Below are 15,008 nucleotides of genomic sequence, written 5' to 3' on the forward strand. Positions count from 1 at the left end.
GTAGTGGTCCTGTACGTGGCTTAGTTCATTAGAGCATGGCACTAGCCAGAGTTGCTGGTTTGATTCCCACTGGGGTTACATACCAAAATGTGTGGACTGTTGTCACTTTGGATAACAGTGTCAGCTACGTAAATTGCATATATTACAGTACTGTATTGGCAAATGCAATTTTAGTAAAGTACTGTAGCTTCATTTTGGATACATGTTTACTGTATAGGGAATGCATTTCTTTCTTGTTTTGGACATTCTAGATTATTTGCGTATTTGTTTTATATTGTTATTGCATTACTGCATTTTAGGAGCTAGAAACACAAGCATTTCAATGCACCTGCTATAACATTGTCACGATGTTTGTAATAATGGTCGGACCAAGGCACTCCACACTCCAAGACTGCTTCCATCACGTGGACTGGGACATGTTTCGTATTGCGTCAAATAACAACCTTGACGAATACGCTGATTCGGTGTGCGAGTTCATTAAAAACGTGCGTTGAAGATGTCGTTCCCATAGCAACGATTAAAACATTCCCTAACCAGAAACCTTGGATTGATGGCAGCATTCGTGTGAAACTGAAAGCGCGAACCACTGCTTTCAATCAGGGCAAGGTGTCTGGTAGCATGACTGAATACAAACAATGCAGCTATTCCCTCCGTAAGGCTATCAAACAAGCTAAGCGTCAGTACAGAGACAAAGTAGAATCCCAATTCAACGGCTCAGACACAAGAGGCATGTGGCAGGGTCTACAGTCAATCACGGACTACAGGAAGAAATCCAGCCCAGTCATGGACCAGGATGTCTTGCTCCCAGGCAGACTAAATAACTTTTTTGCCCGCTTTGAGGACAATACAGTGCCACTGACACTGCCTGCAACGGAAAAATGCGGTCTCTCCTTCACTGCAGCCGAGGTGAGTAAAACATTTAAACGTGTTAACCCTCGCAAAGCTGCAGGCCCAGACGGCATCCCCAGCCGCGCCCTCAGAGCATGCGCAGGCCAGCTGGCTGGTGTGTTTACGGACATATTCAATCAATCCCTATACCAGTCTGCTGTTCCCACATGCTTCAAGAGGGCCACCATCGTTCCTGTTCCCAAGAAAGCTAAGGTAACTGAGCTAAACGACTACCGCCCCAAAGCACTCACTTCCGTCATCATGAAGTGCTTTGAGAGACTAGTCAAGGACCATATCACCTCCACCCTACCTGACACCCTAGACCCACTCCAATTTGCTTACCGCTCAAATAGGTCCACAGACGATCCAATCTCAACCACACTGCACACTGCCCTTACCCATCTGGACAAGAGGAATACCTATGTGAGAATGCTGTTCATCGACTACAGCTCGGCATTCAACACCATAGTACCCTCCAAGCTCGTCATCAAGCTCGAGACCCTGGGTCTCGACCCCGCCCTGTGCAACTGGGTACTGGACTTCCTGACGGGCCGCCCCCCAGGTGGTGAGGGTAGGTAACAACATCTCCTCCCCGCTGATCCTCAACACTGGGGCCCCACAAGGGTGCGTTCTGAGCCCTCTCCTGTACTCCCTGTTCACCCACGACTGCGTGGCCACGCACGCCTCCAACTCAATCATCAAGTTTGCGGACGACACAACAGTGGTAGGCTTGATTACCAACAACGACGAGACGGCCTACAGGGAGGAGGTGAGGGCCCTCGGAGTGTGGTGTCAGGAAAATAACTTCACACTCAACGTCAACAAAACTAAGGAGATGATTGTGGACTTCAGGAAACAGCAGAGGGAACACCCCCCTATCCACATCGATGGAACAGTAGTGGAGAGAGTAGCAAGTTTTAAGTTCCTCGGCATACACATCACAGACAAACTGAATTGGTCCACTCACACAGACAGCATCGTGAAGAAGGAGTTGAGTCAGTGTCAGTGTGTTGGCAGCAGCCACTCAATGTTAGTGGTGGCTGTTTAACAGTCTGATGGCCTTGAGATAGAAGCTGTTTTTCAGTCTCTCGGTCCCTGCTTTGATGCACCTGTACTGACCTTCTGGATGATAGCGGGGTGAACAGGCAGTGGCTCAGGTGGTTGTTGTCCTTGATGATCTTTATGGCCTTCCTGTGACATCGGGTGGTGTAGGGGTCCTGGAGGGCAGGTAGTTTGCCCCCGGTGATGTGTTGTGCAGACCTCACTACCCTCTGGGGAGCCTTACGGTTGTGGGCGGAGCAGTTGCCGTACCAGGCGGTGATACAGCCCGACAGGATGCTCTCGATTGTGCATCTGTAAAAGTTTGTGAGTGCTTTAGGTGACAAGCTGAATTTTTTTAGCCTCCTGAGGTTGAAGAGGTGCTGCTGCGCCTTCTTCACCACGCTGTCTGTGTGGGTGGACCAATTCAGTTTGTCCATGATGTGTACGCCGAGGAACTTAAAACTTTCTACCCACTCCACTACTGTCCCGTCGATGACTAGGACCAGGGCCAGCGTTGAACCTGAGAGCGGGAGCTTCCTGTTTTAGTTTCTGTCTATAGGCTGGAAACAACTAAATGGAGTCGTGGTCAGCTTTTCCGAAAGGAGGGCGGGGGAGGGCCTTATATGCGTTGCGGAAGTTAGAATAACAATGATCCAGGGTTTTACCAGCCCTGGTAGCACAATTGATATGCTGATAGAATTTAGGGAGTCTTGCTTTCAGATTAGCCTTGTTAAAATCCCCAGCTTCAATGAATGCAGCCTCAGGATATGTGGTTTCCAGTTTACATAGAGTGAATTAAAGTTTGTTCAGGGCCATCGATGTGTCTGCTTGGGGGGAATATATGCGGCTGTGATTATAATCGAAGAGAATTCTCTTGGTAGATAATGCGGTCGGCATTTGATTGTGAGGAATTCTAAGTCAGGTGAAAACAAGGACTTGAGTTCCTGTATGTTGTTATGATCTCACCACGTCTTGTTAATCATAAGGCATAATACCCCCCCCCCTCTTCTTACCAGAAATATGTTTGTTTCTGTCGGTGCGATGTGTGAAGAAACCAGCTGGCTGTACCGTCTCCGATAGAGTGTCTCGAGTGAGCCATGTTTCCATGTAGCAAAGAACGGTACAGTCTCTGATGCCTCTCTGGAATGCAACCCTTGCTCGGATTTCATCAACCTTGTTGTCAATAGACTGGACATTGGTAAGTAGTATGCTCGGGAGCGGTGCGCGATATGCCCATCTCCAGAGCCTGACCAGAAGACCACTTCGTCTGCCCCTTTTACGGCGTCATTGTATTGGTTCGCCGGCTGGGATCCGATCCATTGTCCCAGGTGGTGGGCAAAACACAGGATCCGCTTCGGGAATGTCGTATTCCTGGTCGTAATGATGGTGAGTTGAAGTTGCTCTTATATCCAGTAGATCCTCCCGACTGTATGTAATAAAACCTATGATTACCTGGGGTACCAATGTAATAAATAACACGTAAAACAACAAAATACTGCATAGTTTCCTAGGAACGCGAAGCGAGGTGGCCATCTCTGTCGGCCCCGGAAGTATCATACACAAACACCAACATAGAAAATGAAACCTAGAACCCCACATAGAAATTATAAACTAGACTAAAACCTCTAGTCCCTCTACCATAGAAAATACAGTCTTTCTATGGTCAGGACGTGACAGTACTCCCACCAAAGGTGCGGACTCCGACCGCAAAACCTGAAACATAAAAGGGAGGGTTATGGGGGGTGTCTAGTGTCGGTGGCGGTTCTGGTGCGGGGCAAAGTACCCGCTCATCCGCCAGCATCGGGGGCGGCTCTGGTGTGGGACAAAGTATCCACTCATCCTGCGGATCCAGCCACGGACCCAGGCTGAACACTGTGCCTGGACTGGACCTAGATGCCGGGGAAGGCTCCTGCCTTGAAACGGGACTGGGCACCATGTCTGGACTGGATATCGTCCCAGGGGAAAGCTCCCGCCACGGAGCGGGACTGGACGCTGGGCCTGGACTTGGCACCAACGCCGAAGAAGACTTTGGCCTTGGAGCTGGACTGGACGCCATGCTTAGACTGGGCACCGGCGCAGGGGAAGGCTCCGGCTAAGGAGCTGGAGGTTCCGGACCATTGACCATCGCAGGTGGTTCCGGACCGTGGACCGTCTCAGGAGGTTCCGGACCGTGGACCGTCTCAGGAGGTTCCGGACCGTGGACCGTCTCAGGAGGTTCCGGACCGTGGACCGTCTCAGGAGGTTCCGGACCGGTGACCGTCTCAGGAGGTTCCGGACCGGTGACCGTCTCAGGAGGTTCCGGACCGTGGACCGTCTCAGGAGGTTCCGGAATGGGAACCGTTGCCGGAAGCTCTGGACTGGGCACCGTCGCCGGAAGCTCTGGACTGGAGAGGCGCACTGGAGGCCTGATGCGTGGGGCCAGCATAGGTGGCATCAGACTGGTGACACGCAATTCAGGGCAAGTGCGAGGAGCAGGAATAGGACGTACCGGACTGGGAAGGCACACTTGAGGGAGTGGGTTGAGGAGCAGGCACAGGACGTACCTGACTAGGAAGGCACACTTGAGGGAGAGTGCGAGGAGCAGGAATAGGACGTACCGGACTGGGAAGGCACACTTGAGGGAGTAGGTTGAGGAGCAGGCACAGGACGTACTTGGCTGTGGAGGCGCACTGGAGGTCTCAAGCATAGAGCTGGCACAACCCGTCCTGGCTGGATGGTTACTATCGCCTGGCAAATACGGGCGCTAGCACAAGATGCACTGGGCTGTGCAGATGCACTGGAGACACAGTGCGCAGAGCCGGCGCAGGATATCCTGGGCTGAAGAGACGCACTGGAGGCCAGGAGCGCTGAGCCAGCACCATCCGTCCTGAAGAGTATGAAGCGAGGGCCAGCCAACGAGAGCATACAGGTCGCAATGGTGGGTAGTATATGGGGATTTGGTGACAAAACGGATTGCACTGTGATAGACTGCATCCAATTTCTTGAGTAGTGTATTGGAGGCTATTTTGTAAATGACATCGCCAAAGTCGAGGATTGGTAGGATGGTCAGTTTTACAAGGGTATGTTTGGCAGCATGAGTGAAGGATGCTTTGTTGCGAAATAGGAAGCCAATTCTAGATTTAACTTTGGATTGGAGATGTTTGATATGGGTCTGGAAGGAGAATTTACAGTCTAACCAGACACCTAAGTATTTGTAGTTGTCCACGTATTCTAAGTCAGAGCCGTCCAGAGTAGTGATGTTGGACAGGCGGGCAGGTGCGGGTAGCGATCGGTTGAAGAGCATGCATTTAGTTTTACTTGTATTTAAGAGCAATTGGAGGCCACGGAAGGAGAGTTGTATGGCATTGAAGCTTGCCTGTTTAAAAGTAGAAAGTTTGCAGCCATCCACTTCCTTATGTCTGAAACACATGCTTCTAGCAAGGGCAATTTTGGGGCTTCACCATGTTTCGTTGAAATGTACAGCTGTGTGTCATCCACATAGCATTGAAAGTTAACATTATGTTTTCGAATAACATCCCCAAGAGGTAAAATATATAGTGAAAACAATAGTGGTCCTAAAACGGAACCTTGTGAAACACCGAGGACAAACCATTCACAGAGACAAACTGATATCTTTCCGACAGATAAGATCTAAACCAGGCCAGAACTTGTCCGTGTAGACCAATTTGGGTTTACAATCTCTCCAAAAGAATGTGGTGATCGATGGTATCAAAAGCAGCACTAAGGTCTAGGAGCACGAGGACAGATGCAGAGCCTCGGTCCGATGCCATTAATATGTCATTTACCACCTTCACAAGTGCCGTCTCATTGCTATGATGGGGTCTAAAACCAGACTGAAGCATTTCGTATACATTGTTTGTCTTCAGGAATGCAGTGAGTTGCTGCGCAACAGCCTTTTCAAATTTTTTTGAGAGGAATGGAAGATTCGATATAGGCCGATAGTTTTTTATATTTTCTGGGTCAAGGTTTGGCTTTTTCAAGAGAGGCTTTATTACTGCCACTTTTAGTGAGTTTGGTACACATCCGGTGGATAGAGAGCCGTTTATTATGTTCAACATAGGAGGGCCAAGCACAGGAAGCAGCTCTTTCAGTAGTTTAGTTGGAATAGGGTCCAGTATGCAGCTTGAAGGTTTAGAGGCCATGATTATTTTCATCATTGTGTCAAGAGATATAGTACTAAAACACTTGAGCGTCTCTCTTGATCCTAGGTCCTGGCAGAGTTGTGCAGACTCAGGACAACTGAGCTCTCAAGGAATACGCACATTTAAAGAGGAGTCCGTAATTTGCTTTCTAATAATCATAATCTTTTCCTCAAAGAAGTTCATGAATTTATCACTGCTAAAGTGAAAGTCATCCTCTCTTGGGGAATGCTGCTTTTTAGTTAGCTTTGCGACAGTATCAAAAACGAATTTCGGATTGTTCTTATTTTCCTCAATTAAGTTAGAAAAATAGGATGATCGAGCAGCAGTAAGGGCTCTTCGGTACTGCACGGTACTGTCTTTCCAAGCTAGTCGGAAGACTTCCAGTTTGGTGTGGCGCCATTTCCGTTCCAATTTTCTGAAAGCTTGCTTCAGAGCGCGGGTATTTTCTGTGTACCAGGGAGCTAGTTTCTTATGAGAAATGTTTTTAGTTTTTAGGGGTGCAACTGCATCTAGGGTATTGCGCAAGGTTAAATTGAGTTCCTCAGTTAGGTGGTTAACTGATTTTTGTCCTCTGGCGTCCTTGGGTAGGTATGTTGTAGTTGTTTTCATTAGGTATGTTGTAGATGCTTTCATTAGGTATGTTGTAGTTGCTTTCATTAGGTATGTTGTAGTTGCTTTCATTAGGTATGTTGTAGTTGCTTTCATTAGGTATGTTGTAGTTGTATTCATTAGTGATGTTGTAGCTCATTTCCAAATATGAATTATGATGCGTTACCAGCTTAAAACATTTTTAAACAAAAATGACAGTTATTATAATAACTGAGGCTAATTGCTTGATAAATAATTGTTTCCCAAACGTCCATCATCATCACAGCCCTAGCTGTTTCTTTGTGTTGTTGTCTTGATTGGCTGTCTGTCTGCAGGGACTTCCTGCCCCGAGGCTCTGGGATCGTCACCCGCAGGCCCCTTGTCCTGCAGCTCATCAGTGCCAATGCAGGTAACACACGCGCTCGCACACACACACGCATGCACGCACGCACACACACACACACACACACACACACACACACACACACACACACACACACACACACACACACACACACACACACACACACACACACACACACACACACACACACACACACACACACACACACATACCTATCTGCATCTTTCTTCACAGAATGGGCAGAGTTCTTACACTGCAAAGGGAAGAAATTCACTGACTTCGATGAGGTTCGCCAGGAGATTGAGGCGGAGACTGACCGCATTACTGGGGCCAATAAGGGCATCTCTCCCGTCCCCATCAACCTGCGCGTCTACTCCCCACATGGTACACATACCTAACCCCTCATCCACCCTCTTTCTCTCTCTTACTTTCTCTCCCTCTCCCTCCCCCTCTTTTATCTCTCTCTCTCCCTCTCATATATATATCTGTGCTCTCCTTCCCTACTGTGTGTTCATTAATATTCACTATAAGATGTGTCCTCCCCTCTCCTTTCCCCCCTGCCTGCAGTGCTGAACCTGACCCTGATTGACCTGCCAGGCATCACCAAGGTGCCCGTGGGGGACCAGCCAGTGGACATTGAGCAGCAGATCAGAGACATGATCATGCAATTCATCTGCAGGGAGAGCTGTCTCATCCTGGCTGTCACTCCGGCCAACTCTGACCTGGCCAACTCAGACGCCCTCAAACTGGCCAAAGACGTTGACCCCCAGGGTAAGATTGATCATATTGCTATATCACATTATGGGGTTAGCTGATATTTTAAACACCTATTCAGACGTTGAGAGATCTCGCAGGCATCTGCAATGAAGTCAGCCATGAACGTGGTCTTTGTGTTGTGACTGACTTCTGCCTTTGCCCCTTACCCTTTGACCACTGACACCAGGCCAGCGGACCATAGGAGTGATCACCAAGCTGGATCTGATGGATGAGGGAACTGACGCCAGGGAAGTCCTGGAGAACAAGCTGCTGCCCCTAAGGAGAGGTGGGACATCGCTTTCTCTCTGTCTCTTACTCACTGTTTCTCTGTCTTTCTACCAATCTCTCTCTTTCTTTGTCCCTCTTTCTCCATCTCTATGTCCACCGATCTACTTCAGTCATCTTTGGGATCAGCTTTTCTGTTCTATCCTCCGCACTCGCCTTACATTTTGGTACCATTTTATTGTATGACAGTCATGTCGTTTCCATCATCCTGTCTGTCTGTGTGTGTTGCCAGGATGGATTAGAGTGGTTTCACACTGCCCATCTGTGTGTGTTGCCAGGTTATATTGGAGTGGTTTCACACTGCCCATCAGTATGTGTTGCCAGGTTATATTGGAGTGGTTTAACACTGCCCCACCTGTGTGTGTTGCCAGGTTATATTAGAGTGGTTTCACACTGCCAATCTGTGTGTGTTGCCAGGTTATGTTAGAGTGGTTTCACACTGTCCCACCTGTGTGTGTTGCCAGGTTATATTAGAGTGGTTTCACACTGCCCATCTGGGTGTGTTGCCAGGTTATTTTGGAGTGGTTTCACACTGCCCATCTGTGTGTGTTGCCAGGTTATATTAGAGTGGTTTCACACTGCCCACCTGTGTATGTTGCCAGGTTATATTGGAGTGGTTTCACACTGCCCATCTGTGTGTGTTGCCAGGTTATATTGGAGTGGTTTCACACTGCCAATTTGTGTGTGTTGCCAGGTTATATTAGAGTGGCTTCACACTGCCAACCTGTGTGTGTTGCCAGGTTATATTGGAGTGGTTTCACACTGCCCACCTGTGTGTGTTGCCAGGTTATATTGGAGTGGTTTCACACTGCCCATCTGTGTGTGTAGCTAGGTTATATTGGAGAGGTTTCACACTGCCCACCTGGGTGTGTTGCCAGGTTATATTGAAGTTGTTTCACACTGCCCATCTGTGTGTGTTGCCAGGTTATATTGGAGAGGTTTCACACTGCCCACCTGGGTGTGTTGCCAGGTTATATTGAAGTTGTTTCACACTGCCCATCTGTGTGTGTTGCCAGGTTATATTGGAGTGGTTTCACACTGTCCCTCTGTGTGTGTTGCCAGGTTATTTTGGAGTGGTTCCACACTGTCCATCTGTGTGTGTTGCCAGGTTATATTGGAGTGGTTTCACACTGCCCATCTGTGTGTGTTGCCAGGTTTTCATGGAGTGGTTTCACACTGCCCATCTGTGTGTGTTGCCAGGTTATATTGGAGTGGTTTCACACTGCCCAACTGTGTGTGTTGCCAGGTTATATTAGAGTGGTTTCACACTGCCCATCTGTGTGTGTTGCCAGGTTATATTAGAGTGGTTTCACATTTCCCAACTGTGTGTGTTGCCAGGTTATATTGGAGGGGTTTCACACTGCCCATCTGTGTGTGTTGCCAGGTTTTATTGGAGTGGTTTCACACTGCCCATCTGTGTGTGTTGCCAGGTTATATTGGAGTGGTTTCACACTGCCCACCTGTGTGTGTTGCCAGGTTATATTGGAGTGGTTTCACACTGCCCATCTGTGTGTGTTGCCAGGTTATATTGGAGTGGTTTCACACTGCCCATCTGTGAGTGTTGCCAGGTTATATTGGAGTGGTTTCACACTGCCCATCTGTGTGTGTTATCAGGTTATTTTGAAGTGGTTTCACACTGCCCATCTGTGTGTGTTGCCAGGTTATATTGGAGTGGTTTCACACTGCCCATCTGTGTGTGTTGCCAGGTTAAATTGGAGTGGTTTCACACTGCCCATCTGTGTGTGTTTCCAGGTTATATTGGATTGGTTTCACACTGTCCCTCTGTGTGTGTTGCCAGGTTATTTTGGAGTGGTTCCACACTGTCCATCTGTGTGTGTTGCCAGGTTATATTGGAGTGGTTTCACACTGCCCATCTGTGTGTGTTGCCAGGTTTTCATGGAGTGGTTTCACACTGCCCAACTGTGTGTGTTGCCAGGTTATATTGGAGTGGTTTCACACTGCCCATCTGTGTGTGTTGCCAGGTTATATTAGAGTGGTTTCACACTGCCCATCTGTGTGTGTTGCCAGGTTATATTAGAGTGGTTTCACATTTCCCAACTGTGTGTTGCCAGGTTATATTGGAGGGGTTTCAGACTGCCCATCTGTGTGTGTTGCCAGGTTTTATTGGAGTGGTTTCACACTGCCCATCTGTATGTGTTGCCAGGTTATATTGGAGTGGTTTCACACTGCCCACCTGTGTGTGTTGCCAGGTTATATTAGAGTGGTTTCACACTGCCCATCTGGTTGTGTTGCCAGGTTATATTGGAGTGGTTTCACACTGCCCATCTGGGTGTGTTTCCAGGATGGAATAGAGTGGTTTCACACTGCCCATCTGGGTTTGTTGCCAGGTTATATTGGAGTGGTTTCACACTGCCCATCTGGGTTTGTTGCCAGGTTATATTGGAGTGGTTTCACACTGCCCATCTGTGTGTGTTGCCAGGTTATATTGGAGTGGTTTCACACTGCCCATCTGTGTGTGTTGCCAGGTTATATTAGAGTGGTTTCACACTGCCCATCTGTGTGTGTTGCCAGGTTATTTTGGAGTGGTTTCACACTGCCCATCTGTGTGTGTTGCCAGGTTATATTGGAGTGGTTTCAAACTGCCCATCTGTGTGTGTTGCCAGGTTATTTTGGAGTGGTTTCACACTGCCAATTTGTGTGTGTTGCCAGGTTATATTAGAGTGGCTTCACACTGCCAACCTGTGTGTGTTGCCAGGTTATATTGGAGTGGTTTCACACTGCCCACCTGTGTGTGTTGCCAGGTTATATTGGAGTGGTTTCACACTGCCCATCTGTGTGTGTTGCCAGGTTATATTGGAGAGGTTTCACACTGCCCATCTGGGTGTGTTGCCAGGTTATATTGGAGTGGTTTCACACTGCCCATCTGTGTGTGTTGCCAGGATGGATTAGAGTGGTTTCACACTGCCCATCTGTGTGTGTTGCCAGGTTATATTGGAGTGGTTTAACACTGCCCATCTGGGTGTGTTGCCAGGTTATATTGGAGTGGTTTCACACTGCCCATCTGTGTGTGTTGCCAGGATGGATTAGAGTGGTTTCACACTGCCCACCTGTGTGTGTTGCCAGGTTATATTGGAGTGGTTTCACACTGCCCATCTGTGTATGTTGCCAGGTTATATTGGAGTGGTTTCACACTGCCCATCTCTGTGTGTTGCCAGGTTATATTAGAGAGGTTTCACACTGCCCATCTGGGTGTGTTGCCAGGTTATATTGGAGTGGTTTCACACTAACCATTTGTGTGTGTTGCCAGGTTATATTAGAGTGGTTTCACACTGCCCATCTGTGTGTGTTGCCAGGTTATATTGGAGTGGTTTAACACTGCCCATCTGGGTGTGTTGCCAGGTTATATTGGAGTGGTTTCACACTGCCCATCTGTGTGTGTTGCCAGGATGGATTAGAGTGGTTTCACACTGCCCACCTGTGTGTGTTGCCAGGTTATATTGGAGTGGTTTCACACTGCCCATCTGTGTATGTTGCCAGGTTATATTGGAGTGGTTTCACACTGCCCATCTCTGTGTGTTGCCAGGTTATATTAGAGAGGTTTCACACTGCCCATCTGGGTGTGTTGCCAGGTTATATTGGAGTGGTTTCACACTGCCCATTTTTGTGTGTTGCCAGTGGTTTCACACTGCCAATCTGTGTGTGTTGCCAGGTTATATTGGAGTGGTTTCACACTGCCCATCTGTGTGTGTTATCAGGTTATTTTGAAGTGGTTTCACACTGCCCATCTGTGTGTGTTGCCAGGTTATTTTGGAGTGGTTTCACACTGCCCACCTGGGTGTGTTGCCAGGTTATATTGAAGTTGTTTCACACTGCCCATCTGTGTGTGTTGCCAGGTTATATTGGAGTGGTTTCACACTGTCCCTCTGTGTGTGTTGCCAGGTTATTTTGGAGTGGTTCCACACTGTCCATCTGTGTGTGTTGCCAGGTTATATTGGAGTGGTTTCACACTGCCCATCTGTGTGTGTTGCCAGGTTTTCATGGATTGGTTTCACACTGCCCATCTGTGTGTGTTGCCAGGTTATATTGGAGTGGTTTCACACTGCCCAACTGTGTGTGATGCCAGGTTATATTAGAGTGGTTTCACACTGCCCATCTGTGTGTGTTGCCAGGTTATATTAGAGTGGTTTCACATTTCCCAACTGTGTGTGTTGCCAGGTTATATTGGAGGGGTTTCACACTGCCCATCTGTGTGTGTTGCCAGGTTTTATTGGAGTGTTTTCACACTGCCCATCTGTGTGTGTTGCCAGGTTATATTGGAGTGGTTTCACACTGCCCATCTGTGTGTGTTGCCAGGTTTTCATGGATTGGTTTCACACTGCCCATCTGTGTGTGTTGCCAGGTTATATTGGAGTGGTTTCACACTGCCCAACTGTGTGTGATGCCAGGTTATATTAGAGTGGTTTCACACTGCCCATCTGTGTGTGTTGCCAGGTTATATTAGAGTGGTTTCACATTTCCCAACTGTGTGTGTTGCCAGGTTATATTGGAGTGGTTTCACACTGCCCATCTGTGTGTGTTGCCAGGTTTTATTGGAGTGTTTTCACACTGCCCATCTGTGTGTGTTGCCAGGTTATATTGGAGTGGTTTCACACTGCCCATCTGTGTGTGTTGCCAGGTTTTCATGGAGTGGTTTCACACTGCCCATCTGTGTGTGTTGCCAGGTTATATTGGAGTGGTTTCACACTGCCCATCTGTGTGTGTTGCCAGGTTATATTAGAGTGGTTTCACACTGCCCATCTGTGTGTGTTGCCAGGTTATATTAGAGTGGTTTCACATTTCCCAACTGTGTGTTGCCAGGTTATATTGGAGGGGTTTCAGAGTGCCCATCTGTGTGTGTTGCCAGGTTTTATTGGAGTGGTTTCACACTGCCCATCTGTATGTGTTGCCAGGTTATATTGGAGTGGTTTCACACTGCCCACCTGTGTGTGTTGCCAGGTTATATTAGAGTGGTTTCACACTGCCCATCTGGTTGTGTTGCCAGGTTATATTGGAGTGGTTTCACACTGCCCATCTGGGTGTGTTTCCAGGATGGAATAGAGTGGTTTCACACTGCCCATCTGGGTTTGTTGCCAGGTTATATTGGAGTGGTTTCACACTGCCCATCTGGGTTTGTTGCCAGGTTATATTGGAGTGGTTTCACACTGCCCATCTGTGTGTGTTGCCAGGTTATATTGGAGTGGTTTCACACTGCCCATCTGTGTGTGTTGCCAGGTTATATTAGAGTGGTTTCACACTGCCCCACCTGTGTGTGTTGCCAGGTTATATTAGAGTGGTTTCACACTGCCCATCTGTGTGTGTTGCCAGGTTATATTGGAGTGGTTTCAAACTGCCCATCTGTGTGTGTTGCCAGGTTATTTTGGAGTGGTTTCACACTGCCCACCTGTGTGTGTTGCCAGGTTATATTGGAGTGGTTTCACACTGCCCATCTGTGTGTGTTGCCAGGTTATATTGGAGAGGTTTCACACTGCCCATCTGGGTGTGTTGCCAGGTTATATTGGAGTGGTTTCACACTGCCCATCTGTGTGTGTTGCCAGGATGGATTAGAGTGGTTTCACACTGCCCATCTGTGTGTGTTGCCAGGTTATATTGGAGTGGTTTAACACTGCCCATCTGGGTGTGTTGCCAGGTTATATTGGAGTGGTTTCACACTGCCCATCTGTGTGTGTTGCCAGGATGGATTAGAGTGGTTTCACACTGCCCACCTGTGTGTGTTGCCAGGTTATAATGGAGTGGTTTCACACTGCCCATCTGTGTATGTTGCCAGGTTATATTGGAGTGGTTTCACACTGCCTATCTCTGTGTGTTGCCAGGTTATATTAGAGAGGTTTCACACTGCCCATCTGGGTGTGTTGCCAGGTTATATTGGAGTGGTTTCACACTAACCATTTGTGTGTGTTGCCAGGTTATATTAGAGTGGTTTCACACTGCCAATCTGTGTGTGTTGCCAGGTTATATTGGAGTGGTTTCACACTGCCCACCTGTGTGTGTTGCCAGGTTATATTGGAGTGGTTTCACACTGCCCATCTGTGTATGTTGCCAGGTTATATTGGAGTGGTTTCACACTGCCCATCTCTGTGTGTTGCCAGGTTATATTAGAGAGGTTTCAAACTGCCCATCTGGGTGTGTTGCCAGGTTATATTGGAGTGGTTTCACACTGCCCATTTGTGTGTGTTGCCAGGTTATATTAGAGTGGTTTCACACTGACAATCTGTGTGTGTTGCCAGGTTATATTGGAGTGGTTTCACACTGCCCATCTGTGTGTGTTATCAGGTTATTTTGAAGTGGTTTCACACTGCCCATCTGTGTGTGTTGCCAGGTTATATTGGAGTGGTTTCACACTGCCCACCTGGGTGTGTTGCCAGGTTATATTGAAGTTGTTTCACACTGCCCATCTGTGTGTGTTGCCAGGTTATATTGGAGTGGTTTCACACTGTCCCTCTGTGTGTGTTGCCAGGTTATTTTGGAGTGGTTCCACACTGTCCATCTGTGTGTGTTGCCAGGTTATATTGGAGTGGTTTCACACTGCCCATCTGTGTGTGTTGCCAGGTTTTCATGGATTGGTTTCACACTGCCCATCTGTGTGTGTTGCCAGGTTATATTGGAGTGGTTTCACACTGCCCAACTGTGTGTGATGCCAGGTTATATTAGAGTGGTTTCACACTGCCCACCTGTGTGTGTTGCCAGGATATATTGGAGTGGTTTCACACTGCCCATCTGTGTGTGTTGCCAGGTTATATTGGAGTGGTTTCACACTGCCCATCTGTGTGTGTTGCCAGGTTATATTGGAGTGGTTTCACACTGCCCATCTGTGTGTGTTGCCAGGTTATATTGGAGTGGTTTCACACTGCCCATCTGTGTGTGTTATCAGGTTATTTTGAAGTGGTTTCACACTGCCCATCTGTGTGTGTTGCCAGGTTATATTG

At 48.0% G+C, this 15,008-nt stretch overlaps 1 protein-coding gene across 1 annotated transcript in view; it reads left to right on the forward strand.

Moving 5' to 3' along the window:
- The window catches only part of LOC135512063 (dynamin-3-like), an 80,534-nt gene that overhangs the window by 6,628 nt on the left and 58,898 nt on the right, over positions 1–15,008 (forward strand). The window contains exons 3-6 of the mRNA XM_064933690.1: positions 6,995–7,068; positions 7,258–7,407; positions 7,591–7,794; positions 7,967–8,065. Coding sequence (XP_064789762.1) covers positions 6,995–7,068; positions 7,258–7,407; positions 7,591–7,794; positions 7,967–8,065 — 527 coding nt within the window. The remainder of the gene's footprint in view (positions 1–6,994; positions 7,069–7,257; positions 7,408–7,590; positions 7,795–7,966; positions 8,066–15,008) is intronic.

Source organism: Oncorhynchus masou, chromosome 3, assembly GCF_036934945.1.
Source record: "Oncorhynchus masou masou isolate Uvic2021 chromosome 3, UVic_Omas_1.1, whole genome shotgun sequence".
NCBI classification, from domain to species: Eukaryota; Metazoa; Chordata; class Actinopteri; order Salmoniformes; family Salmonidae; genus Oncorhynchus; species Oncorhynchus masou.